At 31.4% G+C, this 24,663-nt stretch overlaps 4 protein-coding genes across 11 annotated transcripts; 2 read left to right on the top strand and 2 right to left on the bottom strand.

Moving 5' to 3' along the window:
* Positions 1 to 940: 940 nt before the first annotated feature.
* LOC118439683 (uncharacterized) lies at positions 941 to 14,039 on the top strand. 4 transcript variants are annotated; one of them, XM_035861591.2, is made up of 2 exons: positions 941 to 1,879; positions 10,780 to 14,039. In XM_035861591.2, exon 2 carries the CDS (start codon positions 10,846 to 10,848, stop codon positions 12,802 to 12,804), a length of 1,959 nt encoding a protein of 652 aa, XP_035717484.2. In that variant the 5' UTR covers positions 941 to 1,879; positions 10,780 to 10,845; the 3' UTR covers positions 12,805 to 14,039. The 4 variants fall into 4 exon arrangements, with proteins under 4 accessions (XP_035717484.2, XP_035717485.2, XP_035717486.2 ...); XM_035861592.2 differs by lacking the exon at positions 941 to 1,879 and adding an exon at positions 2,969 to 3,115; XM_035861593.2 differs by lacking the exon at positions 941 to 1,879 and adding an exon at positions 5,283 to 5,301.
* A 1,579-nt stretch (positions 14,040 to 15,618) lies between these two features.
* Positions 15,619 to 18,685, bottom strand: LOC118439560 (aromatic amino acid aminotransferase DDB_G0287711). 2 transcript variants are annotated; one of them, XM_085664671.1, is made up of 8 exons: positions 18,436 to 18,685; positions 18,161 to 18,332; positions 17,900 to 18,086; positions 17,284 to 17,400; positions 16,841 to 17,164; positions 16,628 to 16,754; positions 16,262 to 16,513; positions 15,619 to 15,659 (listed from the first exon to the last, which is right to left on the bottom strand). In XM_085664671.1, exons 1-8 carry the CDS (start codon positions 18,506 to 18,508, stop codon positions 15,634 to 15,636), a joined length of 1,278 nt encoding a protein of 425 aa, XP_085520797.1. In that variant the 5' UTR covers positions 18,509 to 18,685; the 3' UTR covers positions 15,619 to 15,633. The 2 variants fall into 2 exon arrangements, with proteins under 2 accessions (XP_085520797.1, XP_035717149.2); XM_035861256.2 differs by lacking the exon at positions 15,619 to 15,659 and adding an exon at positions 16,062 to 16,220 and having other exon boundaries at positions 16,305 to 16,513; positions 18,436 to 18,682.
* Positions 18,686 to 19,142: 457 nt separating this feature from the next.
* Positions 19,143 to 21,227, bottom strand: LOC118451587 (uncharacterized). The gene is made up of 5 exons (XM_035888301.2): positions 20,690 to 21,227; positions 20,464 to 20,619; positions 20,071 to 20,332; positions 19,547 to 19,996; positions 19,143 to 19,468 (listed from the first exon to the last, which is right to left on the bottom strand). The coding sequence occupies exons 1-5, from the start codon at positions 20,864 to 20,866 to the stop codon at positions 19,233 to 19,235; spliced, it is 1,281 nt and encodes a 426-aa protein (XP_035744194.2). The 5' UTR covers positions 20,867 to 21,227; the 3' UTR covers positions 19,143 to 19,232.
* A 481-nt stretch (positions 21,228 to 21,708) lies between these two features.
* On the top strand, positions 21,709 to 24,544 carry cN-IIIB (cytosolic 5'-nucleotidase IIIB). Of its 4 annotated transcripts, none has more exons than XM_085664926.1 (6): positions 21,709 to 22,144; positions 22,822 to 22,867; positions 22,942 to 23,040; positions 23,132 to 23,201; positions 23,378 to 23,961; positions 24,036 to 24,544. In XM_085664926.1, exons 1-6 carry the CDS (start codon positions 22,134 to 22,136, stop codon positions 24,138 to 24,140), a joined length of 915 nt encoding a protein of 304 aa, XP_085521052.1. In that variant the 5' UTR covers positions 21,709 to 22,133; the 3' UTR covers positions 24,141 to 24,544. The 4 variants fall into 4 exon arrangements, with proteins under 4 accessions (XP_085521052.1, XP_035744196.1, XP_085521053.1 ...); XM_035888303.2 differs by having other exon boundaries at positions 21,710 to 22,144; positions 22,837 to 22,867; XM_085664927.1 differs by lacking the exon at positions 21,709 to 22,144 and adding an exon at positions 22,145 to 22,234 and having other exon boundaries at positions 22,837 to 22,867.
* Positions 24,545 to 24,663: the final 119 nt, after the last annotated feature.

Below are 24,663 nucleotides of genomic sequence, written 5' to 3'. Positions count from 1 at the left end.
TCCATCCTCGAAAGGATCTTCCTTGCGAATGTGAATATGATGTGATATGATATATATATATATGTACGCATCTATACATATATTTATTAAAAAGTTTCCTTACAAAGAATCGTATAAAAAAAAAAAAGAAAAATAAAAAAGGAAATAAAAAAAGGAAAAAAGAAATAAGAGAAAGAAGGAAAATGAATAACAAAAGAAATCATCTTTTATCGGAAAACATAATCTATGTGGGAGGACAACACGTCATTTCCATTGCATCGTTAAACGATCACGAAATAGCCATTTATACATTACACTTTCAGCAGCACGCCATTACCGGTTAGAGTGAAAGTACTTCCCAGAACATTATTTTCTACGGCACGTCTACCATTATTGGGATCATTACTATTCTGTTTAATGCATGACTTTCTGTACTATCGATTCACTAGACCGAGAAAACCTTGAAATTAAATTCTTGGTAAAGACTGGGCGAGAAGGATGAAGATGGAAGAACGTTCGACGAGAGATGGCTACCTCCATGCTCCGATTACTCTTATACAATTAAATACGTGAACTACTTTCAACTAATATGTGTGTGTGTGTGTGAAGGTAATTCAATTCTCATAAAAAAGAAAAAAACTTAATAAAAAGAAAAAATGAGAGAGAGAGAGAGAGAGAGAGAAAGAGAGAGAATAGAAGGTTAAATCTTCGGATAAATACTTATCTAAAGTTTCTATCAAAAGAATTTGACTTCTATCGTAAGAGGGTCTTCCTAAAAAGCTTTATATCGCGTTCGAGTAGACATTCGATTTCGTGCGAAATCGTTGACGTTCTCTGGATATCGTAACGCAGATGAGAGAGAGAGACAGAGGAGGATGGCTCGTTGCCCGTACCGCTACAGAACAGTGCATACATATATACGCGAGTTCCGTAGATAGGAACGATGACGCGATGCGAGCGAGTTCGTACGTAAACCAGTTAGGCGGAATCCACTTTTCCCTGAGGCATAAACCTTTTCGCCTAAACGCGCGTATACGGATCGAGAGAATAGGAGGAAGAGAAGAGAAAGAAAGAAAAAGAGAAAGAAGGGGAGAGCCTTCGGCCCTTGCACACTCGCCGACGGCGTCGGCGGCAGCAATAAGCGAGGCTTCTCAGACCTCATCGAGCCACTGTCCCGCTTTCCACGATTTCCCTCACCGTCTTTCGCCCAATCGCTCTCCCGTACTTTATCCCCACTCCGTCTACCCTACCGCCGCGTGCGGCCGCGTCGGTAATTATACATTCATTCAGTGGAGTCGCTCTGTCAGTCGCTCGTGGAGAATCCTCGCGGATAAGGTCGTATCTTCGTTTTTCTTTCTTTCTTCTTTTTCTCGTGACGTCTTAAAGTCTCTTAGAAATCCACCATATTTTTCTCTTTTTCTCTATCTCGATTTATTTCTTTTCGTCGTCTTCTCTCTTTCTCTCTTTCTCTTTATATACCTTTCCACTCTCCCATTCGCCGAGCTGCTTCAACGTCGTTCCTCGAAGAAACGGAAAGAGGGAAGTCTCAACGGGCTACAAGATATATCGAAATGGCGTTCTTTCTAACGCTCTCTTAAAAGATATAACCGAGAGACTTTCTTTTTCGACTTTCTTCCTGTCTAGAACGTACGTTTGGTGTACAACTAAGAGTGTCCGACAGTGATATGTGACCCCCATCGACGTTCCCTGTAAAGTATAACGATTCTTGGAAACGGTGAAAGCAATTATAAACGTGCGAGCCAAATGTATTTCGAGGAAAGTTCTCTGAGAATTTCTCCTTGAGACAATTCGTCGCTGCTTTATTCCTCTTCTTTTTTATTCCTGAATGCACTCTTTGGAACAGCAGATCTGGACGAGACAATTACTGAACTAATAATTGGTAAGCGAATGAACAAATTATTATATTATTGTAGTAAAACTTTATTCTTCTATAGTATTTGGAGATACATAAGATATGATTACATACATTTCAACCAGTTGGAGATTCTATTTAATAGATAATAAAACGTGAAAAAAGTTTATAAAAAAATGAGCACTTTTTTCAAGAAATACATAACATAAAAATATATAAAATATACAATATGAAGCATAGATTAAAATATGCATGCTAGTAGAAAGATAGATAATCTCTTTGCAAAAGAATTATTTTTCTTCTTTTGTTGAATCAAATCTATATATTCGTTTTTCGAATTGTATTATATCCGATACAATGGCAATTGAGAAAACTTCTCTTTGTTAATATTAATTGTAGCAGATAAAATTTAGAAACATTTATGTTTATTGATATTTAGTTTATTACAAGACTCAAAGAACATTACAGATTATGCATAGGATATGTTTGTAGTATTGTGTGACTATGGAACTCCTAACCTCAAAATAAAGAAATTTCTTAATTGGAAAGAATATAAAGAGTATTAAAGTATTGCGTATACAAAAATATATTCTAAATTCACACTGTATAAGTAATACATAAAATCATAAAAGTAATTCCTAAATCGATAATATTATTAGAATTTAATATTCTATTAACTTATTCAATGTTTTATTTACTTTGATCTCTTGTGAGAATTTAAGATATTTTTTAGAATTGAATATCTTGAAATTATCGTTACCCTTTAAAATCAACAGATGTGTGTGCGTGTGTGTGTATAAAAAAGAAAGAAGTATACATTATATAAATAGCATACAATAGACAGACGGTTATAAAAACAGTCAATCTGATAATCACTTATATCTTATATCATAGAATGTTAGACCGTAAAAATTAACTTATTCAATTTACGTATGTACGTTGATGCGTTGCGATGCAATTGAAATGCAAAAATTTTTAATTCCGTTAGAATCGATGGAGGAAATGAAACGGAACATAGACAATAAGACCGTGTCGACGTTTTACGTAATAATACCGAGAACGCCGATCGTAATTCTTTTCTTGTTATTTATTAGTTTCACGCTGGTGGTCGTGAAAATCGTTAGCTCGCGCGTTTACTCTTAGAAGAGCTAATATCAGTCGTTTTGCTACTCTCATTCGCGTTTCCAAGGAGATGTTCCTTCTCTTCGCGGTCGTAGCGATCAAATTTACAGGAGAATTAAGTGGATATACCGAGTAAACGAGGTAAAGGAAAAAGAATAACTAGTTAAATATATGTATGTAGCAGTACTGTAATATGTTCCAAGGTTGACAGAATGTCGTTTGTGTTCAAGGACAAGCAAAAGAGGTATTACTAGGAAATGGTATGCGTTTTGTGACGAACCAAATTTCCTCGTTCCCTACTCCTCTCCTCTCCTCCGCCATTTTTTACTCTAAAATTGTAGAATTCATGACTTTATTTTACTTGGACGAATCGATTTTATGATTTCTAACAATAGCACTTTAGTCTTGGAAATCTGAGAATCATTTGCATTTGATCTCCATTTTTTTTCTTTTTTTATTTACTCGATGTTTCTTCCTTTTCTCTCTTTATTATAGTATCCAATGAATATTCATTAGGTCGACGAATTTTTTCGAATCAAAAACGGATTCTCGGTAAACGAATCCCGGTTACACCGTTACTTGAATTTATTAAGTTCTACAACGATCGTTCCATCGTTTCGTATTTGCATACGAAGTGCTTCGAGTGACGTATGCATGGATGTGTATATACATGTGTATGGGTGTGCGCGTGTGTGTACATACGTACGTACGTATGTATGTACGTAAGATGAATCGGATCAACGTGAGCGAAATGACGAAAACGCGAATGTCCAGGAAGGATACAAACAAATTTACTTCTTTGTTTTCTTTTTCCTTGTTTTCTCTCTCTTTCTCTCTCTCTCTTTTTTTATTTCATTGTAAATGGGTTAGAAGTGCGCTTAGCAAAAATGTGTAAAATAATGTTTGTTTTGCCTTTCTTTTCCTTTTAATTCTTTTTCTTTTTTTTTTCCTCTTTTCTGTTTGCTTGCACATAACATATCGCGACGTTCGTGTGAAATTAACCCATTTGATAATATTATCAATGTCTCGGAAACGCATAACACGCGCACGCACTGTATGTGACTACGCAACGTTTAGCGTGAAATCGTCATTACCGTTGCCTTTACTAAGATTATAAGCCACGAAGGATTTCGTAGAATCGATTACGCTAAATGCATTCTTATGAACCTTATCAAACCAGTTCGTTAGTGTTTTCTTTCGGATATTCATTGATGTTACAAGCTAATTGGAAATGCTTGTGTTCTCGGAAGCAGCCTTAGAGTTTCTTTTTTTATTCCCACTTAAGATAAATGTAGCGAAGCGTAAAGATAAGGGGTAAATGTAGGGGAAAAAAAAAATAAATAAAAGCTAAAAAGTCGAAATATTTCAAGTCATTCAAAATCAATTGCGTTTAGGTAAGGAGAATTTGTTGGGTAAACAAAAAGAAAACAAAACTAGTTATATTTTATTGTTACCGTTAATATTATTATTTATTTTTATAAAATTCTTTCGATAAAGAGAGAGAGAGAGAAGAGAGAGAAAGAGAGAGACAGAGAGAGAGAGAGAGAGAGAGAGAGAGAGAAGAGTGTTGTATCCTCCGCTTACGCATCATTTTATACCTGCATTCTTTCCTACTGTTGCTTGTAAGCGTAACGAGCCAAACAACTTCCAAGCCTATCGGCGTGAAATACTGAGAAAAAAAAAGGAAGACGATTTTCCTGGGAAGACTAATAATAATATCTAATAATACGTCGACTTCGCTTTAACGTTACGCACAATGGCGCATTATTCTATTATTATGTTCATAATAGGGACGAATCCAAGGTGTCTCTCTCTCTTTTTCTCTCTTTCCCTCTACCTTTCCCTCCCACTCTTTTGTTCCTTTTTAAATACATTTATGATGATAAAATATATATGCAACCTACTCAACGTGCATTCACACCACAGCACGAATAAGAGCGCACGTTAGGTAGGTATGTTGCACACTGTGACAAGAGAGAAGACCACACGCTTGTTAGAAATTGCCTCATTCACGTACGTGCGTGTTCTGACGATGACGTCGAGTTTCTCCCATATGAGCTCGAAAAAGAAAGAAAGAGGGGGAGAAAGAGAGAGAGAGAGAGAGGGAGAGAGAGAGAGGGAGAGAGAGAGAGCACGCGCGCGCACCTCCAAGAAAGAGTACAACTACGAAAACGAGAGATAAATAGAGAACGGACAAACGAAAGAGTTCGTTGAGCGAAGAGGAGGACGGAATTATCTTGAAAGTGACGTCACGCAATCTTTAAAACGAAACCCGCGAAAATGCCGCCGCCTCCTACGTGTATACATATATACAATTTATATTTGAGGTAATTTGACCCATTAAATTTAGTCATTATCTTGATTTAAAAAAAAAACAAAGGAATATTATCGTTAAAAGTAACGTTAATAACATATTTTTTTTTTTTTTTTAATACTTTGATTTATGTCCGAGCACGAACTTTATTATTTTCGTCGTTTAATGTCTCGCTCTAACTATATATTTGATTACTAAGAATTACAAAATTGTAATATTGATGTTCGCCAATTCTTAAATAATTGGAAATGCAAACCCTTCATTATCTCGAAGGATAAGAGAGTGGACTTGAATACATCGTGTTCTCTCTCTCTCTCTCTCTCTCTCTCTCTCTCTCTCTCTCTCTCTCTCTCTCTCTCTCTCTCTCTCTCTCTCTCTGTCTCTCTATCTCTCCCTCCCTCTTTTTGCGTTGCTCTGTCTCTCTCTCTCTATCTGTGTCTCTCTTTCCCTCTAACTCTCTCTGTCTCTCACGATTCCAATTTAATCGGAGACTTATTAAGACCGTACAAAAATAAATGCTAAGTCGAGTCCGGTATGACGAAACTCGTCTGCGTATGCGCGAGTGAATCCTATTATCGTCTAACGACACGTAGTCACGTGTACGTAGTGTCGCGTTTTATTTAAAAAGTCGAGCGTCGCGGCGCTACGCGAATGGCGCCAAAAATAATTTCTTATTTTCTTGTTAATACGCTTTTAGATTCTACGCGACAGGGCCGAGTTATAAAGGTTATAGATAAATAGAGAGAGGTGTGTACATATGTGTCTATATGTGTGTGTGTATGTGTAGTAGTAGTAGTGTAGTAGCAGTAGTGTAGTAGTAGTAGTAGTAGTAGTAGTAGTTAGTTTAAAGTAGGTAGAGAGACTATGGTAGGGCAGTTCCGCGAATTTTATTCGTCTCCTCCTCATCTCCCCTGGGTTGCGCTTCTCTCCGAGTTGGTCCGCTTTTAAAATGTTCTCTCGATATTCCGAATGCGTCGAGATGAACGATCGCAAGGTCGCGCCGTTAGTAGCTTAGAGAAGGGTGAAGGGGAAAGAGAAGAACGTGCTCTGTCTCCTCCTCCTTCCTACGATTTATCGTGGCGAACGACGAACGAAAAGGGGATGGAGCACGACGAACCCAAATGAGGTCGTAGTTAACGTGTAAAAGGAGAGTTCGGGGAAAAGAAACCTCTCGAACGGTGTTCGAATTTTTTTTCAAAGGCACAACGGTAGGAGGTCCACGCCCACCGCCGCGTGTTCCGCGGCTGGCTGCTTTGCGAACGATGACGTTTAGAACGTGAGAGAGGGGGGTGAGGAGGTAGAGAGAGAGAGAGAGAGAGAGAGAGAGAAAGAGAGAGAGAGAGAAGGAGAAAGAAAAGACGAGAAAAAAAAGTAAGGCAAAGAGGGCAATAAAAAATAAAAAAGAAAAGAAAAATGAAAAAAGAAAAGAAAAAAGAATGGGCAGGTCGTTCGCGTTAATGGAACAACCTTCGCACGTTCTCTCATTCTCGGTAACATCGTATCGTAGATCACTATCAAAGGATTTAAGCGATTCGAAGTAAGCTGGGATCGCTATCAAGGTTTTCCCTGAACGGTTGCTGATAATTTTACAGCTCGATATCTGTATACGTGGGTGATTGTGTGTGTGTGTGTGTGTGTGTGCGTGTGTGTGTGTACACGCGCGCTTGTGTATGGGACGTGTTGTACTTAAACGTAAGAAGGATGATGAATTTCATGTTGCGATTCAGTGACACGAAATCTATTGATTGTGCGATCGATCTTTCTTACGTGTGATTGACGTGACTCATGACGTCGTTCGTGAAATACGATTCTAAGTATTATTCGATATCGTTTCGTCCTTTAAAATTTACGTACTCATGCTTATACGTGTAAATGTTAGATATACATCTGAGAATATGATAGCGTACCTTGTACTTACATACGAAACAATTCTTAACATCGCTCGATTTCCAATCGCGATTCCGAAAGACATTTGTCATCGATTTTGATGAAGGCTTGCGTGATCATTTCGTCGAATTTATAAATTGTTTTACATTACAATCTCTTTCTTGTTATTGTAAATTAGCTCTTGTTATTATTATTATTATTATTATTATTATTATTATTATTATTATTATTGTTATTATTATTATTATTATTTTATCATCATTATCATCATCATCATCATCATCATCATCATCATCATCATCATCATCATCATCATTATTATTATTATTATTATTATTATTATTATTATTATTATTATTATTATTATTATTATTATTATTATTATTATTATTTTTATTATTACTATTATTATTATTATTATTATTATTATTATTATTATTATTATTATTATTATTATTATTATTATTATTATTATTATTATTATTGTAATTCTTATTATTGTTATTGTTATTATTATTGTTATTATTATTTTTATTATTATTATTATTATTATTATTATTATTATTATTATATCATCATTATCATTATCATTATCATTATCATCATTATTATTATTAATCTTTTATTGGAATATCATAGCGCGAATTTTGAAAAATTTCATTTAATAAGAAAGAGAGAGAAAGAGAGATGAACTTCTCTCTCTCTCTCGCAAAGAGAACCGAGTGGTTCCAATGAGATATCACTTTTCCTCGAAGTAGCGTGAGTATAAATACGCGTAATGTACACCTTCGGAATTCCATGGACCCTAAAGATAAAAAAGGATAGGATATAATCATTTGCTCGTGAAACGAGCCTCACGTTAATGCGATAATTCTCGTACGGATTGCGAACAAATGACATATTTCCGAAAGTTATCATTGACGTCACATTGTGTTGATAGTGTCACGACGTTTCGATACGGTGCAATGCGATAGAATGAATGGATTTGATACTTTCGTCAGCGCGTTGGAACTAATAACTAGTGTTTACTTTTTCTTGAGAATCATTAAGATTAACGAAGAATGACGGATTTATAAATAACGTTTATTTATCTTATATCATGAAAGTAATAATAAATATAATAATAATAATAATAATAATAATAATAATAATAATAATAATAATAATAATAATAATAATAATAATAATAGTAATAATAAAAATAATAATAAAAATAATAATAAAAATAATAATACGCAGTTATTTTTGATTTTGATCATAAGAAATTTGTTGGAAAGTCAGCTGGCGATCTTCGATTTTTGATCATTTTATACTTATATATATATGGTTCTAGAAGAAAGGGGAAGAGATGAGAATAAAAAAGATAATAAAGAAAGGGGTTGAGTAGGGTGAGACGAGAGTTGAAACGAAGGGACTCGTATATAGAAGGCGGGACAGGGTCGAGGTTTTGGCATTGCGACACCGGATCGGCTCCTTTCTCTCTCTCTTCCTCTCTCTCTCTCTCTCTCCCTCTCTCTCTCTCTCTCTCCCTCACACTCTTGGAGGCAGAACGCCGAGACTCGACTTCGTGGAAGCGGCCATTCGCGCTACTCCACTAATACTACGAAATCACGGACACACACGTGGCTACATGCTCACAATAAGCTCTTATATACTCTCTTGTCTGTATGGACATATCTCTTTCTCTCTCTCTCTCTCTCTCTCTCTCTCTCTCTCTCTCTCTCTCTCTATCTATCTTTGTGGTGTCTTTCATATTTGCCAGTATTCGGATGCTCTTTTATGACACGACTTATAAAGCCGCCCACAGCAACCTCTTCTCTTGTTCATCTAACTCTTAGAGCATTGTATTCATGAAAGAGAGAGAGAGGGGGAGGAGGAGTGAGAGAGAGAAACGTTGTTCTTAGATGATCACTTCGATCACCAGTTTCTTCCTCTCTATCTCTTTCTATTACGCTTCCGTCGATTATTTACGTTGAAATTGTTGCGTAAGACTATTTGGATAGACGCAAAAACACGCGAGTACTAAGAAATCGTGATATAGATGCCGTACAGTTCTTCCATTCGAAAGATTTACGCAATTTACTCGTGACGTTTTTATCACGCTTCTGTTCGATTTACAGAATTAAAAGTACCAAGATAGAGATAGATAGATAGATAGAGAGAGAGGGGTAGGGAGAGAGGGGAGAGGGAGAGAAAACAGAGAGAGTGGATGAGAGGGAAAGATGGCGATTAAAAAAAAAGATAAAAAATGGAACTGTTCGGAGGAAATCTTGACGTATTTACATTTTATTTTTGATTATAGAAAAATAACCTCTCGAGATTCAAATCGAAATCGATTTCTTTTCGTATAAATGTTTTTTTTTTCTTTTCTTTTTTTTTCTCTCTTTTTTTTTTTTTATGTAGATAAGTCTATCTTCGGTAATATTTCTGTATTATTACGCACATAGTAAATTAAAATGTTTCATCGATCGGGACAACTTTTTGTTCTTCGTCGTTCTTTGAAAATTATGTAATCATCTTTTTTTAATCTCATTTATTTTATATATGCAAAAATCAATCCGAAAGAATTTTTTGAAATGATATTTCAGATATATATATATATATATATATATATATATATATATATATATATATATATTTATCATAAAACAGGTAAGTAAAATCGTGCAAGTTTTCTATGCTTCTTCGATATTCGCCTACTACCATCGCGAATCATCATTCCTGTGATCAATACTCGGGACTTGCACACCGTTGTGTCGCATTTTATCGAAGGGAGAACTCCTGTAACTTTCCGCCGTTCCGTTCGTAGTAAACCGTCAATAATATATTCTGAGAAAATCACGTCACTTCATAAAAGAGTATAATAACTTCTATAATTCGCGTATATGTCAGAATGGTTCGTGTGGTAAGGAGAAAAGTGGTAAAAACATTAACTACCATCAACGTGTATATATATATATATATATATATATATATAGGTATATATATAGGTATATATGTATATATATATATATATACCTGGTAAGGTTTCTTTCATTTACCGGAAGCACGAGAATCTAGAATCGTTTGATGAAGAGAAGAAGAGGTGAGGTAAAGGCCAAAAGAAGCGGAAGTTTTTCGTTTCGCTTCTGTCGAACAAAAAAATAGCTTCTAATAAATTTCTCGATTCAAGGCATATGTTAGGTTTATAAATAAACTCTTATATTTGACCAACTCGATGCTTGAAAATAGATTATCGAAACGACATAATAGAACAAACACCGTGAATTCGTGAAACATGTCTTTTAATACGAATTCGTTTCTCTGTGTTTGCATGTGCGTGTCCATTTACCTAGAAGTACCTAACTACTTACTTCCTGCGTTGCTTAGAAGCTTCGGTCACGCTGGAACACACGTTTATTGTATCACGTTCGATGATAACTCGACCGTATAGATATAATGACTTTGGTCATAAAAAAAAGAAAAAAAAGAAATTCTTTTTTACATTAATATGTAACAAAGTGAAGTGTACGTAATCAAATTGCGCATATTTTGGATAAAACACGCAAGGTTCTTAGATCTACGTTTAGAAAAACGTTTAATTTTCTTCGTTGTATGATTTTAGGTGACGGCCTGCCACCAATGTTGTACTTCACTCTACGACGGTGACGCGTGCTAATTAAGTTTCAAGATGCTGACAGTGATGTGTCCTAATTGTCGCCATCGGTTCCCGGCGACCGGTTGCTGCGATCCGAGAGCAACGGAAAAGGACAATAACTTCGAGGAAACGTCGGCTTACTATGGCGGTATGTTGGTGCCCAGAGGATATACCAGCGGTGGTGGTTGTGTGATAAATGCACCAACGATCATTCACGGGCCAGCTATTATCCAGTCAGACGGACGTCATTGCGGTTCCGTCACAAGAATCGTTGACGCCGAAACGATCGACTCGGCGAAAGGTCCAACGTGTGATAACAATAAGCCGATGAAGAATTCGACTTGTAATTCATCGGAGAGGTTAACGAAGTGTCCACGATCTGATCTGTCTGATGATCAAAAGAAAATGCAAATGGAAGATCGTCAGTCACCTTCGATATGTCGTATAACGACTACTTGCGATCTGACAGGTGGTAGCGTGACGATATCAACGCCCAGTATACAATCAGGAGGTTGTTTCATTCAAAGCACAAATTCTTGCGTCCTAGTACAGACACCGCACGTCGAAATTCGTCCAAAATTATCAGGCGGGGGGTGTCTTGTTCAAACGAAAATGTCGACGGACGATCAGGATGACAGTTTAATTGCGAAGTCGACGATGGACGAACAAATCGACAATACCAGATGTGCCTTCTCCAATCTCGAAAATATTTATTCGAATAGAATGACTCTGATACCACCAAGTGGATGTCAAGAATTGCCGGGTATCAGGAGGAGTTCTTCGTCGAAAGTCTGTTCGGAAAAACGACCGATCGACGAAGATTTCGATAGACCACGTTATAATTTTTGCGAGGATGATTCTGGATTTTCTAGTATCAAAGTAACGCACAAGCAAGATTCCCGAACACACGACAGGTTTCACAGTAAAGAAGAACAACTACCACCAAGACAGCAGCCAACAACAAGACATCGAGATACCTTTCAAGATCCGCTCTTCTGTTCGCGTCCGCAGTCCGGTTATATGGAAAAGAAGTCTGATTGCTCACACAACGACGTTCGAAATCTTTGTCAAGGAAACATAATGATGGTTAATAATGGGTTGCAATTTAATCCGTCCATAGGAGATTTTTCAAAGAATTCAAACGATCACGAATCTCTTCTTCAACCTTCTAGCGGTGTTCAGATTCAAGTGAACGCTACTGTTCAATTGCCAGCAAATTTAGGTCAATGTTTTGTGAATATAACGGCAACTAGAACGAATTCCAACTGTTCTGAACGTTCCGCGAGTATCGGAAACTGTAACAATTTCAACGGTGGTGGTATCATCGAGTCAGAGAATGACTGTGTTAGAAACGATTCCGTCATGAAAGATTGCGACAATGGGAGTACTTACAATAATACCGAAAGAAGAGAGGAAGCACCAACTACACCTGTTTCCTGGGTCATCCCTTGGGGTTTTGATACCTACTTGATAGATAAGGATAGAGCGAAATTATTGGAGGTGAAAAAAATTCTTCAAACTTGCGGATGGTATCATGAGGGTCTAAGTTGGCAACAAAGTGAGAGTCTTCTTAAGAACGCTGCCGTTGGCAAGTGGTTGATGAGAGATAGCTCCGACAGCAGATATACCTTTGCTGTTTCTGTGCAAACTGAAAGGGGTCCAACATCCGTTAGAGTACACTATTTTCTTAGACGCTTTAGGCTAGATGCAGAACCAAGATTCGCTCTTGCCATGCCGCTCTTCGATTGTCCTATCAAAATGTTAGAACATTACGTTGAGTATTCGAAAAGAATGGATGAGCATAGAAGAGAGGTTTGGGTCGATTTTAGCGGTCAACTTTACAGTCAAATCTACCTCACGAAACCTTTGGTCAAAGAAGTTAGATCCCTTTCTCACTTGGCAAGATTGACCGTCAACAGAAGCAAGTTACCTACCGAAAATCTGCCACCAATTATTAAAAATTATCTCGCGGAGTATCCGTACACGCTTTGAGTATACGGTTTCGTTGCCTCTCTTCCACTTTTCTTATGAACTAAACACGCGAGACATCTATTTTTATATTAATTCCAAATATTCAGCCGTTTGCTCAGAATTTATCCATCGTATTAATAATATTGTTAATGGGAACTATCGTTTATTGATCCATTTTTTTTTCTTTTTTTTTTTTTTTTTTTTGTATTACATAACGGACTCGATAAATTTTGTATAATTTTTTTAGGGAATATCACATCTGATAGTATCTGGTAGTATATGGTATTTGAAATAATATGTATTGTTCGAAATTTATGAATTCCGAGCATTTGGCCAATGGGAAAAGATGAGGTGAAATGATAATTGTATAAGAAATAAGGCACGAATAGATATCAGATCGATATGAAAATATGATACTTCACATTACATTGAATTTTCAAGGTTTTTCTTACACCAATTCATCGAGCAATAGCTATATGTAGTAAACGAGAATTATTTTCTAATAGAAATTCTGATATATGTGTGTAAAGAGAAAGAAAGTATCGTTTTCTGATCAATATACATAGATTTACGTAACGCCTCATTTTTATTTCTAAGACTGGGGCAGTATGAACAACGAGAGCAATGATACTTTTTTTAAGGTGTACTTTGAGAAGCAAACTCTTCAACTTGATCAGGAATGCGTGTTAACGTTGTTCGATTGAATTATTAGTGCACGGATTCTGAAATTATGTCCTTAGTAACTTTTTATTATTATAACTTAAATGTGTGTTCGCGAAAGACATATTGCGCTGTACTGATAAGTTGAATGAATTTCGCTTTGGTACTGTTCTAACATTCTGAAGGATTGTAATCCCACTTTTCCGAGTATTTATTTTAGGGACTGAAATATTTTAACCTATATATATGACGTATAATATTGTCTAAAGTCATTGTGTGGATTAATTTCCACATTTCCTCCTAACATAATACGCTTAGAGTTAAGTCGCCGCGCTAGACTTACGCTAATATGTTGTTAATTTGCCCGTTTTTGTCGGCAAAAATCTTTTCAACGAAAGTCAAAGCGACTGAATTAAACAAATTTCTCTAATTATTCGAATATATTCATCTGCCATACAGCATTATGAATATTTAAAATAAATTAAAATTTCTAAAGGATCGTTCGCAGCGCCAGAAATATATAATGTCGAATTAAAAATAACATAAGAGTATAAGCAACTTAAATCGAATATGATAATAATAATAAATATAATAATAATAATAATAATAATAATAATAATAATAATAATAATAATAATAATAATAATAATAATAATAATAATAATAATAATAATAATAATAATAATAATAATAATAATAGTAATAATAATAATAATAATAATAATAATAATAATAAAAATAATAATAATAAAAATAAAAATATAATAAAAATATAATAATAAAAATAGTAATAGTAATAAAATAGTCATTATAGTTATATCGAAAGTCATCATATGGAATTAGTTTAACATATTGAAATTTTTTTATCAATCAAACGGCATGAAAGTATTGTTTAGCAAAGGATTTTCATGTCCTTTTTAGGATGATTCATATTATTGATAACAAATAAAATTTGAGATGAATTACTCGTTAGAAGAAAAAAAAAAAAATAATAAACAAATTATGGCGCTGCCATATGGAATTCCTAATAACGTTGACCAATGCATAGGTCATAGTATAATGAAAAGTATTTAATGTAAAGTCATATTGAAATTCTTGTTATTCTTGTTTACAGTGTCGATCGTAAATAAAATCATATAAATACATAATAGTCAGAACTTTTGATGACCAGCATCCAAAACGATGTGATAATAATCCGTTGCCAGAAAATAATAGATGTGTAGTAGTTTTATTGTCAATAGTAAGTATTGCGTATGCATTATATTATATACAAGCAAAAGCTATTGTAACAGACTGCTCTGCGGGTATTTTCGACTGATTCAATAGAAAGTAAAAGGAGGTTTTAGATAATTTGTGCTTGAACAATTTCCTCTGGTAATTTTTATCATTATTTTCTGCGTTCTCTTCTGTTGCAACGTTTTTTTTTTTTTTTTAAGTATAAGATCGTTGTAAAAACCTCGCTTCTTTACGATTCTATAATTAACCGTATAATATGTGGTAAAGATAAATTATACGTGCGATATATAAATGTAATTGAAAATAGATTACCTTTAGATAGATCTATATGTAACATTATTTCGAATGAGTAAAAAAAGAAAAAATACACGTACGTTTCTTTTTTACATTTACGTTTCAAATTGAAATTAGTCAATTCTAGGAAACAATTATTTAAGTTATTTCTTCATACTTTCACGATATTAAATTTAATACAGTAGAGTGTCCATTATCAACAGTCAAATGTGAATTAATATCGTGATCCCGTGCTATCATCGATACAACTTATGTACTTTATAATAAAACAATTTCTTAAAAACACCACGTGTTTTTCTGTACTTTTATATACTCATGAGTACGAAGATATACGATATTATATGTTAATATATATACATATATATGACTATGTATAACATATATATATATATATATATATATATATATATATATATATATATATGTATGTATATATAACAATCTCCTAATAAAATAATTATGAAAATTCATTTAGATTATTAATGTTCTTGAGTTATTCGTACCTCTTTTTTTATCCTTCGTTAACAAGATTAATTGGTACTCTACTCTATTATATTTAATGAAACAAACATCTTATGATATTAATAATTTTATCCATTAGTTCGTCAGCGTCCATTGTGTCTACTTTATATGTATGTTATGTATTTTGGCTATTTTATATTATAAGTATTTTATCAGATATATACCTATTGAAAAATATAGAAAACAAAACAATAACAATCTGGATTATGATCGTATTAACTATAGATTTAAGTCGAATATTTGAATCTTTTTCTTACGATATATAAATACATACATTCATACGTATGGACGTATATGAGCAATTTTCTAAGAAATAAATATAAACTTTTTATATATTTATTACTTGACGATAACAATCGATTCTATTGCATGCAAGAGTTAATATTGCGTGCATACTGTGAATGCAGTATATATAGTAACCTTATACATCTAGTACATTAAATACATGTGTATATCAGGTACTTGTTAGAATGATATGTAAGTATATATGTAACTGAAATTTTTAACGGTATTCCGAACAAAATATTTATAATAGAAAAGTAAGATTAAAAATACTCAATTGCCAATTGTTGTTTTTATGTTTTATTTAAAATAAGAATATTCTATATTATTTTTCCAACATTTTCTATTCCTTTACCTCTTAAAATGTTAAAAGGATGTAAAATATACCTCTAAATCGATCATTTAGAGACTTTATGTATCAATTCTGCCAGCTTTGAGAGTCCCTACACATAACAACAAAATTATTATTATTAATATTTCTTACCTTTTGAAATTGTACCTGAACAAGTCATAGAAAAAAAACTGACCCTTTCAATTTCCTCTTCAGTTCCATAGCTATAAGATAAACGTATGTGTTGATCCGGCTTATTAAAGTCATAATTAAATACATTTCCAGGAATTACGAAAATACCATTGGACATACACTTGTCCTTTACAAAATTTGATGCATCATCAATTCCGATTAGTTTGAGCCATATAAAAAAACCACCTTTAGGCTCTGTCCATTCGACCAATCCTAATTAAAAATTATAAGTTATAAGTTATATTAAAAGTCATAAACATTTATAATTAAATCCGATAAGGATTATTCGCGATGTTTTTTATACTAAGATAAAGTGGTCTCAAGTACCTGTAAGGTGTTTTTCAATTCCTTTTAGCATAATGTTACGTCTTGCTAGATAAAAATCTTGAATACTCTTTAAATGTTGATTGAATCGTTCCTGACCCCACAAATCAAGTAATTTAAACAAAAATATCTGAGAAATAAAGAGATTGTTGACAATTTTCACATAATACTTTTTGTTATTATCATTATAATAATAGTTGGAAGTGTTTTATTTACCTGTGATAATGAAGAGGCTTGTAAAACGCTATTTTCTATATGCATCATTAACGCCTTCAATAGTTCAGTATTAGCTGTGACACAACCTAATCGCATACCTGCGCTAATAATTTTACTAAAAGAATCCAATCTTATTACACGTCCGTCGATATCCAATGAAAAAAAAGACGTAGGTTGTTTATTTAAAAAATTAATAAAATAATACGCATCGTCTTCTATAATAAGGAAATTGTATTTCTGCGCCAATTCATATACTTGTTTCCTACGGCTCTCAGATAATATAGTTCCCGTTGGATTTGCACCAGTAGGATTGATGTATATTAACTAAATAATAATTTTTATAAGTTTCACAAGAATCACACAAGATACAATTTTTAACAAAATTATTCTATAGTTTTTTTTATAGTATTGAAGTTGATTTGATTTAATTTAATTTTATTTACCTTCGGTAATAGCCTTCCATCGCGTAATCTTTCTTCGTATACTTTAATTATTTCCTCAGGAATAATACCATCAACATCCTGATTAATTTCTATGAAATCAACATTCAAGGATGCTAACTGCAAAGAGATACATCAAAATGTTTCCATCAAAGGATTTCTTATAACTCGTTAAGAAAAAAAAAAGAAATAATAACATTAATATAAATTATTAATTAATTCTAGCCAAAGTAGAAATATTTCTTACAATTTATCTTCTACTTAAATGTAAAGAAAAGTATATTGTAAATGTAATGTATCAGTTGATTATGTACTAACAGCAAATATTTACTATTCGTAAAGATATCGGTTACCTTTTAAAGTAATGCAATGTAAAGATCGCTTGAGATGATAAAATATTATACTTAAAACAAAAAAAAAATGTTATCGATGTATTTTATTAAGATAATAATGTTTAATTAAATAAATAACGTAAAACTATTTAAAAATTATTTACAATATTATTTTCATTTTTATGAATAATAAATAAATATATATATATATATATATATATATATATATATATAAATAATATTATAATTATTAATTTAAATGTAGTTAAAAATTTTTATCTACTTACTGTATTAATAGTAGCTGTATACGTTGGTGATTGAACCATAATTGGATCACCTTCATCAATAAACATCTCATAAATTTTGGTACAAGCATCTTGTGAACCACAAGTAAATATTACGTCCCAATTTTTTTGTTTGGGTTTATGCCACTTGTATTGAAATTCTCGGAACTTTTTTATCAAGGGCAAATATCTACGAAAAAATGTTGCGACAAAATAAAAAATATTATATAATTGTAAAATAAAAAATATTTTTTAATTCTTTACCCGACAGCAGGTCCATATTGAAGTGCTAATGCTAAATCTTGACCTTCAAGTTTCGAATTTGTTCCATCTTTGTAAATCACGTCCAATTCTTTAAAAGGATAAGTATTGGTATTTGGCATTCCACCAGCAAAATTTATTGCATTGGGATTATTACTATTTAAGTAAATCTCAGCTAAAATTTATAATAAAATATATCATGTTAGTGAAATTTTTATAATAATTATAATTGAGCGAGATAAAGATTTATAAAAAATAAAATATTTTTCAAATCTTACTTATTTGCCGAATCAGATTTCCCCTTCTTCTAAGAGCGATTTTTGAAAAAAATGTTGAATAATTCACCGTCATATTTCTTGTACTTTTTAAATCGATCTATATTGTATTAATGTTTTCTTATGAAATGTAGAACAACGACTGAGCAAGCAATTCAACGCTAATTCAAAAGTTCAAACTGATAAAGGGATCATATGAGGATAAGCAGACAAAATAACTAAATTACGTATATGCGCATGGGAAGTTATCTATTCTATTGAATTTATAAAAGTCACGACGATAATATTACACGTTTAATAATAATTCAAACAATGTATTATAAATGTATTTGAGTTTTCATGCATATATATATATCTTATTATATTACATAATGTTATTATATTACATAATAAGATATATATAATAAGATATAATAATGAAAATAAGTACGTTAATAATATATTCCATAGGATGTAGAAAGTAACTAAAAAATTAATATTTTTTCACTTCAGAAAACAAAAATTATTTACTTATATGATATTTCGTAAAAATATAAAAATATGAAATAAACCGTAAAATTTTCGGTAAATCGATTTTATTCGATGAGACAACTATTTATATTTGAATTATTATAAAATATAAAAAAAGAAAGAGATAAAGAGCATAAAGGAGAAGATGAAATTTTTTACGTCTAAGGGATTATGTGATTATTGTGATTTATTTTTAGGAAATTATATGGAATATATTTAAATAACTTAACTCTTAAATATATAAAATCCATTTGTTTCATTTAAGTTTCATTCAGTTTAATATATTTATTTTAAGAGAGACAAGAATGTGCTTCTAATAACTTCTCTAATTTAAACTGTGATACATTAGGCCGTAGTTTAATGAATTCAACGAAATTATTTGCAATTTGCTTATTACATATACATAGAATATCTTTTATGTGGTCAGTAGTATATATTTCTAACATTTCTACCCAATATCTTTCTAAATAGTCAATAAGTTCAATAGTTATGTCATCTAGATAAGTTCTAAATTCATCTTGTTCAGCTGCAAAATTTGATAATATCTCAATATGAAATTAATATATGATAATATCTTAAATTACTAATATTATCATACAAATACCTGATTTAAGTTTGCAGATGATGTTTATTATAATACTATTTATTTCTGGTATAATACATGTTTTAGTTTTTTGAATGTATAATATTATTTCAATACATTCCTGAATACACAATGCAGAATTCTCATCAATTGGAATCAAATTACTTTTATGTTTATATGGCTGTAATATCTTAAGTATAATTTCCATTAATTTCATAATGTCTTTATTGTTTTTATTGTTTGCTGTTATCTGTTGAAATTTTACTACAGTGGACAATACGGTGAGCCATTTTTCTATTATTTTTAATTCTGCTTCTGAGAAAAGATATTTTTGTTGTGGAATAACTTGCATAAAACACTCTAGAAGTGCAGAAACCAGTTTTTCTGTGTTAAATAATTCTAACAGAAAGTTGGTATCACTTAGTTGTGAAATTGAAAGAAGTAAATTTAAAGTTGTAACGAGTAGATCATCTACAACATTTATAAATAAAATTTACAATTGCTATAATATACAGTTTATAATATAAAGACAGTATAATACTTACTATTGGTAGAACTATTTAATACAAAAATCACAATGTCACTAAAAAAATCACACTCTTTAATATTTTTTACCCATTGAGATTCAGGATTTCTTTGAATATCCCAAACCACTGCTTGTAATAACCTAAAAATTTGAAGTAAAGATTCTGTATCATCTGATAAAAGATTATTCCAGATTGTTTTGACAAGTTGCTTATTATTTCCCATTGATTTTAATATATTTGTTTGACAACTCATGTTCCCAATAATACCAAGTAATATCTCCTAAAAATAAGTAGTTTTCTCGGATTGATCAAAAAATGGCCTATATATTTATAATGTACAACATATACTTTCTCCATTGTTTTTAAGACAATGTATATGTTTTTGATAAAAATAAAATTGGTAAATCATACTGTTAATCTAGATACAGTAGAAGTTTCTAAAGAAGCTTCAACTATTTTCAAAAAGTCATTTTCATATAAATACATGGCTATGTCCTTTTCAGCTGTCATATCCCATAATATACACAAATCATTTTCTAATTCCTGAGTCCAACCAACATCTTGTACCTAAATAATCAATGATATAGCATTATTTGTACAAAGATTTAATATATAGATGTCATTGATTTGAAAATACCTTTGATAAAGATATAAGCGTATTAATTATCCATTTTGCACTATAAACAGTATCTCCTATGCTATCGCCTCTCATTGTACCTAATTCTTTATTGTCAAACTGGCCCGAATCTAACATAACCGAATAATTGACAGAATCCGAATCTGATACATTTTTAGAGGAATTGTCTTCATTCATATTTGTCGATATTATTTTAATAGTTTCACAAGATAAATTTGAAGTCGACAACTTTTTATTAATCACTAATCTTTCAAGTCAATGTATATCAAAGAGCGGATTTTCTTGTGTCAGAATTGTTCTAAAGTTCCTTGCTTACAGCGCCATTGAAAATTACATTTTTTTCATAAGAATCTGATCAGAAAGTTATAATTGAAGTTATAAAAAAAATCAAATAAGAAATACAATAAAAAAATTATATGTATATATCCATGTCGATTTTTGTTTTGTACAGTATGATGTCCAATAGTTTAACACGTTCCGTGACAGTCTGATTTTTGGACATTTCGTTTAGGCCGCTTTCCGATTAAATTTGTTTTGCTTCTAACGCATGCCTTTACAATCTGTACTATAATACAAAAACCATAATTATAAAAAAAAAAAGGTAAAGTTTAAGATGCAGAAGACAACAAAGCAATAAATTTAATTTTCAAGAAATTATTTTAATAAATACATAGTTTTATTCTTTTTAAAAAGAGAATTTGAAATAGCTACGGAAAGTTCAATGTAGAATGTATACGTGCTTTTACACGATACGAAACGTGTTAATGGAAATTTTGATGTAGTATCGTTGGTCAACTTGTCAAATTAAGAAATTTGATAGATCATTATATGTAATGAAACTATATTACTAGTTAGATCGGGAAAAAGCTGAAAACATTACGATATAAACAATATTATTTTCTTGCTTAATAGAGAATTTTATTTGTTATGCGCATGCGCGACAATTCTTTCAATAAAATAATAAAATGAAATGCTAACTCTCATGCTATAATACATTATTTAATGGTTAAAAAGAAATCGTAAACTTATTAATTTAATATATTCCTAAAAATCTAAGACAATTTTTAATAGATTCTTAAATATTTTAAACAATATGTTATATGCTAATCTTATGTGTGTTTACAATGATTGTAGTTTCATATTTAACCACTTGCGTATAACACCTTGCGCACGACGAAATAAGTGCGTGTCTAAAGGAATCGGAGACCATCGCGAAAGAGACGTGATTAGCACTTTAAAATTGTGATTTTTATTCACAAAAGATAAAAATTTATATGGCTATTTATAGAACAAGATTATCGCAATTTGCGAAGGAAAATCGTTTCAGCTGTAACATAATACGCTGACGTTTTTATCGCAAGTTTAAAAATGTCATTTTAAAAATATCACTTGTATAACGTATGTTTTCGACAATAGCGCGCTGAGATCTAATTTTTTTTAGAAGATGAACATATTGTAAGTTTCTGCTTGTTAGACCATTAAGTTTTTGTAACGTGATGCTCGTAGCCTACTCGAAGGTAGCCTGCAAGATTGGTTGAGATGCCGGTACAAAAATAATGTTTGTTGTCTCACTTCATCGGTGATCCTCCCACTTATAAGAACTCATAATATAGTAAACAAATACGCGATAGATGATCGCCTTAAATTTGATTTATACATTTCAGTTCAGTATCAACCCAGATCTCATTTCATTACTACATCACAGCTCGTAATTAATTCCAGTTATAAATTAATTGTACCATATTCGTCTATTCAATATTAGTTTTCATGTACAAAAGACTGCAAATTATCAAAATTCCGTCAGTAATTAAAAATAAACATCATTGATGACGAACTAGAATAATAAAGAAAATATGACGATCAGAGATTTTGAGATTAAACGAAAGTATTTAAATATGTATATTTAAATTACATACAATAGTGTTATAATTTGAACAATTGAACAATCGAAACGGAAATTGAACTCAAATGTATGAATCGACCTTAAGTCTTTCGGGTTGGTGGATTAGTAATTTACTAGGTCAAGGATAAACGAGTTATATTGAGAGCACTGAAGAAATATTTTAAGAGCGAAGATTCAATAACGTTTAGTTGTTAATTCAATTGAGAAATATTATTTTTGTCAATTTCAGTTTTTTTTTTTGCAGAAAGATGCCCGATAAACTTACTATCGATGACGTACGTACCTTAAATTACATATGTTATATATGAAGTTTATTAATGGATTATGTTATAGTTTTTATCATTTACAGTTTCCTGTTTTAAAGTCAAAACATGTTTATATCAAGGATACAAAAGCTACGATAAATATTATTAATATTATGCTGCGTGATGGAGCAGACCATCTACAGGTACATTTATGAAATTATTTTCTTTCATAATAACAGATTTAAAATTTACATTGAGTACATCCATAAATTTAAATTTATAAATGTTTGACAGATTGTCACAGATTTTGACTTAACATTGACCAAACAACATGTTGATGGAAAATTGGTACTTAGCAGCTTCGGTAATTTATATTTTATATGCATATACATATTATCCTAAATATATTTAAACATATAAGATTTATATATCCTGTTTTATATAAGATTTTATAACAAATGTTTGATATTTTAATTTTTGTATAAATGTCATTTGTATTAACGTATATTGTATTGCTTGTATTTATATTTTAAATTTTAGGTTTATTTGGAAAATGTAATCAATTACCATCTGCGTATATGAATGAATCTAGACGATTATATCACAAATACAGACCTATAGAAATTGATCCAGATTTACCTTTAAAAGAAAAAATAGAAGCTATGAGCGATTGGATGATAGCTGCTGAAAAATTGTTAAAAGGAATAGAATTTGATCCAAAAGAATTGTCTGAAGTTGCAGAAAAATATGGTACACCTTTACGTGATGGTACCAAAGAACTTTTGGAAAAGTTATATGAGGCTAACATACCAGTTCTTGTATTTAGTGCTGGTTTAGGAGATGTTGTAGAAGCTGTTTTAAAATGTCATAAAGTTTTCTTTAATAATGTTAAAATTATATCGAATTTTCTTAAATATAATGGTAACAAAATAGATGGATTCAAAAACAAAAAACTAATACATGTTTTTAATAAAAATGAACATGCTCTTGAGCAAGAATATTTTAAAGTTATTGAAGGAAGACGACATGTATTACTAATGGGTGATACAACTGGAGATGCAAGTATGGTTAATGGTATGGATGACACAATAGCAGTATTAAAAATTGGATTTTTGTATGACAAAGTAAGATCCTCTCTGATTAATTTATTCCTTAAATAAATTTAGAAATTTGGAAATATTTTAATATTGTTTTGTAGGCAGAAGAAAATCTGGCTAATTATATGAAGGAGTTCGATATCGTATTAGTGGATGATCAAACAATGCAAGTGGCAACAGAAATATTAAGAACTATATTAAAATAATTATATTAAGATTTAGAAATTATTTATAATTTTTTTTTCTTGCAAAGAACAAGAGTTTACATAAAAACAGTGTACAAAAGTTTTTGTATTGAGTATGTTCCACGCAGGGTGTGAAGCCCAAGTATTCACTTATTAAATACTTTATTATATATATTTTAATGTATTTACGTTTAACTAAAGATTTTATAAACTTTGAAAGAATTAATTATCATTATTCTGTCGCATTGACTTACCAGTTGACAAAAATCATGCTGTCTTCATAAATTAAAGATATTGACATTTTGATGAACTTTTAGTCTTACTGCTTTGGAGTATCATGCGACTTTTTTTATTGTGTGTAAAACGTTATATTTTAAATTAAGTTTTATGTAAGTTTTAATTTGGTATAAAAAAAATTGTTCAATATTTGAGAATTAATAGTTTTTTTACATTTATCTTAAATGGCTTTTACTCTTTGATACTATATTTTTACATTTTAATTGATTATTTCATAAAGAATTTAAAAAATGTTAAAAATACATTA

The sequence above is a fragment of the Vespa mandarinia genome, chromosome 2 (assembly GCF_050613455.1).
Source record: "Vespa mandarinia isolate Hongniang chromosome 2, ASM5061345v1, whole genome shotgun sequence".
Taxonomy (NCBI): domain Eukaryota; kingdom Metazoa; phylum Arthropoda; class Insecta; order Hymenoptera; family Vespidae; genus Vespa; species Vespa mandarinia.
Note: the sequence above shows the minus strand (reverse complement) of the source record. Positions and strands in the feature narration are given on the sequence as shown.

What these genes read in the sequence shown, in the direction of transcription:
- LOC118451587 (XM_035888301.2), bottom strand. Translation starts at nt 20,866, where the DNA reads ATGAATGAAGACAATTCCTCTAAAAATGTATCAGATTCGGATTCTGTC. An exon ending in CGCTTATATCTTTATCAAAG is followed by an intron (nt 20,620 to 20,689) that starts GTATTTTCAAAT and finishes TTGATTATTTAG; the next exon opens with GTACAAGATGTTGGTTGGAC. An exon ending in CATCTGCAAACTTAAATCAG is followed by an intron (nt 19,469 to 19,546) that starts GTATTTGTATGA and finishes CAAATTTTGCAG; the next exon opens with CTGAACAAGATGAATTTAGA.
- LOC118439683 (XM_035861591.2), top strand. Translation starts at nt 10,846, where the DNA reads ATGCTGACAGTGATGTGTCCTAATTGTCGCCATCGGTTCCCGGCGACC.
- LOC118439560 (XM_085664671.1), bottom strand. Translation starts at nt 18,508, where the DNA reads ATGACGGTGAATTATTCAACATTTTTTTCAAAAATCGCTCTTAGAAGA. An exon ending in AAGCCTCTTCATTATCACAG is followed by an intron (nt 16,755 to 16,840) that starts GTAAATAAAACA and finishes TTTATTTCTCAG; the next exon opens with ATATTTTTGTTTAAATTACT. An exon ending in TTCAGGTACAATTTCAAAAG is followed by an intron (nt 15,660 to 16,261) that starts GTAAGAAATATT and finishes ATTTTTCAATAG; the next exon opens with GTATATATCTGATAAAATAC.
- cN-IIIB (XM_085664924.1), top strand. Translation starts at nt 22,321, where the DNA reads ATGATCGCCTTAAATTTGATTTATACATTTCAGTTCAGTATCAACCCA. An exon ending in TCATTACTACATCACAGCTC is followed by an intron (nt 22,398 to 22,836) that starts GTAATTAATTCC and finishes TTTTTTTTGCAG; the next exon opens with AAAGATGCCCGATAAACTTA. An exon ending in ATAAACTTACTATCGATGAC is followed by an intron (nt 22,868 to 22,941) that starts GTACGTACCTTA and finishes TATCATTTACAG; the next exon opens with TTTCCTGTTTTAAAGTCAAA.